Source organism: Polistes canadensis, unplaced genomic scaffold, assembly GCF_001313835.1.
Source record: "Polistes canadensis isolate GaletaPanama2010 unplaced genomic scaffold, ASM131383v1 scaffold_91, whole genome shotgun sequence".
In the NCBI taxonomy this organism is placed as follows: domain Eukaryota; kingdom Metazoa; phylum Arthropoda; class Insecta; order Hymenoptera; family Vespidae; genus Polistes; species Polistes canadensis.
The window spans coordinates 177,834-181,178 of record NW_014569638.1 but is presented as its reverse complement, the minus strand read 5'-3'; the positions used below and the strand labels follow the sequence as shown (position 1 = coordinate 181,178).

Below are 3,345 nucleotides of genomic sequence, written 5' to 3'. Positions count from 1 at the left end.
TTTTTATAATATATATATATATATATATATTTTTTATAATAAGATTATAAAAATTATTATATTATATATTATCACACATAATTACGAAAGAGTAATCTAATTGTAAGTCAAAATTAAAAAAGGAGTTTTTTAATTACTTCATATCACATTATTTTAAACTAAATTAATTCAATGTAGTTTTGACATTTATTATTTCAACGTTATATTGAATTTATGCAGTGTTCAAATGAAATTCTTTAAATATCTCGAAACAAGAGATATATGATTTACAATTAAACCACTTTCATAATTATGGGTACACATATATTTATTTCTACATGGGAATAAACAATATATAGGAAATATAAATAATTTAAATTTTTTCTCTTTTTTTTTTTTTTTTTTTTTTTTTAATTTAGCGACCCAGTTCGCCATACCGGAAATAGAAAAATGGAAGTACGGGCCGGAAATAAATTATCAATTAAACATATTGACAACCAAAACCAATGAGGGGGAAAATGATCCAGTACAAATGGATATAAATGGTGATGTAGGATGTCGGGTAAAAAACGAGGACACTCTTCTATGTCGTATTTCTAGAATGAATTATCGTATGGTTGATATGACTAACAACGTCAACGAAACCGGCGACATTTTCGTCAATCAGAATTTTGAATTAGGATACAATGAAAATGGCATGAATAGATGGAATATGAAAAATCCGATCGACATAGATCATTTGAAATTGATACAAAATTTTGCAGCTCAAATGACCATAGGTGTTAATATTCGTCAATATATGGGGGTGTCCACTTCGTTCGTAAAAAAAGAAAATTTTACTATTGGCGAATGCAATACTGCTTTTAATATTTCTTGGCAAGAAGATAATCTTTCTTCCTTGGAAGAAGAACAAAAGGAATCATCGTCTGATGAACAAGATGATGTGAAATTAACATTGATCGGCGTGCCTAAAAAATCTGGAAATATCAACCTGATTATAGAAAAATTCCGAAATCCAAAAAGATGCGTTAACAGTAATTATTATTTATCCTGGTTAACAAGAGGCAACCTGGAAAAGAAAGTGGTGAGTGTTTGCCTAAATTTAAAAAAGTTTCAATTTCAATTGTAATCATATTAATTGGAAAATATTTTGTTCAAAGATATCCTCGTTCAGTAGGATAACGGTTAAAGAAAATGAATCCTTCGAAAGTTTTACGGTAACAACGATCAAGGTAAAATTTCAAAATTCTGCAATAATTCATGAATTTGCCAAGGTCAAATTGAAGAGTATTACCGAAGCAACTGGCCCGCTTCCCACGATACCAAATTATGGAACAGATGGCGAAAACATGTTAGAAAATCACTTTACCGATTAAAAATACATCCTTTCAGATATTTCTTTTTTGACTTTAAACGCATGTTTAGTAGTTAATATTTTCGATTAAATAAATTCTTCTTCTATTGAAATAGTAGACACTTAATTAACTTTTTTTTTGGTCTTTTAAATTAATACATTATTATTAACAAAGTAAAGAATATTTAAATAGATTGAATGAAATCAATTATTTTATCGTTCCCACATAATTTTTTTTTTGCAAACGTATATCAGACACGCAACTAAAAATGAATGAAATTCTGCGACATTAGAAAAGAAGATTGGAAAATTCTTAGTAAATTCGTCTAATCATCGTTTTACTTGTTCCTCTTAACGAGTTGATTAAATTACTAGACAAGGCCGATTATTATAAATTGTAGGTAACGTGAAAGGACCTTCAAACTTGAGAACAGAGTCAAACCAATTAAGCTTTCAACTAATATTTCATTTTCTATTAAAATCATGCAAAATTAGAAAATGTCATTATATACGTATCATCATTGGGTTACGTCATTCTATCAGTAAAGATTAGGGACATTTTTCTTGTTTATTTCAATGACGAATATACAAGTTAATAATTATTATGACTTACGTTGTACACCTCATTACGGTATATTTCATAATATGCGCTATTAGAGTTTTCATGATATCTGCTCAATTCAAATGGTTATTATATTTTTTGTTTCTTTCATACATTATCGACCATAAATTCTAACCATTATATATGTTATTCAAATTGCAAATTTTTCTCTAATTTTTCATTCTTTCTTATTTTTTTTTTTTACTGTAAATTAATTAGGAATCGTTTGATTACTTTCATAGTCTAATATGTGCTATCTAAGTTGTCTTATCGATCATTCTAATCTCGATCAATTTCCTCTTGTTTATTCAATGATATTTATTATAAAATATTACGATTATTATCTTCGACAGATTCGCATTAACAAATATTTACGCATTTGATTCGCAATCAATTAGTTTTCATTTTTGATATGATTCGACGATTTAAATGCATTTTTTTCAAACAAGAATGGTCTCTCTTCTTTTTTTTACGAGATATCTACAAATGGGATATGCACATAATTATTGCACTATTCGGTTTTCCTCTTTTTCGTTTTCAAACAATCATTGAAATTTGACAATATATTTAATATTTAATAAAAATCTAATCTCGCGCGCGCACGTAGAGAGAGAGAAGTAAGATAAACGTAGTAATTGTTTTTTAAAAGAGCTTCCTTAGAAATGTCTACTAATGGAGCTCAAAGAAATTAGATACGTTTACAGATACGCGTAAAAATAGAAGATCATAGCTTTGGTGGGACAGTATTGATTCTAATCTATCAGCAGATATTTTCTAATCTTTTTTTTTCTATCCTTACTCATAAATGCTATCATACTTCTTTTCCTTTATCATTCGACATTGTATAAATCTATTTGATAGAAATCATGAAAAAGAACAAAAAAATGAAACAACAGTTCTATCATTAAACCTTTTATAATGGCACGATTTGCGATGATATTTTGTGCAGGTTGATCTCTTATCAAATTATATCATTTTAGTAGATCATAGAAAAACACGATTACAAATAATTTTATCGCTTTGTTAATACACCATATTATTAGGAAAAGTTATTTAAAAAAGAGGTTTTATTCTGAAACGGTATTGCTTCGAAGGTCTTTGTAAAATACTTCGGAGAAAAATTTTATCAAGATTTTGGAATGTTATATAATATTCCTAAAATAGCAACAATATGCATAAAAACCTTGTTCAAACATTATTTATCGATTGGTATTCCTTATACTAGAAAGATTCTTTTCTACTAACCTTTCGATTGACGTTAACATGATTGAAAAATTGTAAAACAACGTAGCTGTAAGCTATATATATATGTATAAGGACAGTCCTTTTATATTATATATTATAAATGCATATCTGTGTATAAATGATATATATACACACAAATATATATTATATATATATTATATATATA

General features: G+C 27.1%; 1 protein-coding gene across 1 annotated transcript in view; it reads left to right on the top strand.

The window, feature by feature from the left end:
- The window catches only part of LOC106787074, a 2,732-nt gene extending 1,209 nt beyond the window's left edge, over positions 1 to 1,523 (top strand). Inside the window, exons 3-4 of the mRNA XM_014749112.1 lie at positions 399 to 1,063; positions 1,140 to 1,523. Coding sequence (XP_014604598.1) covers positions 399 to 1,063; positions 1,140 to 1,355 — 881 coding nt within the window. The 3' untranslated portion in view covers positions 1,356 to 1,523. The remainder of the gene's footprint in view (positions 1 to 398; positions 1,064 to 1,139) is intronic.
- Positions 1,524 to 3,345: the final 1,822 nt, after the last annotated feature.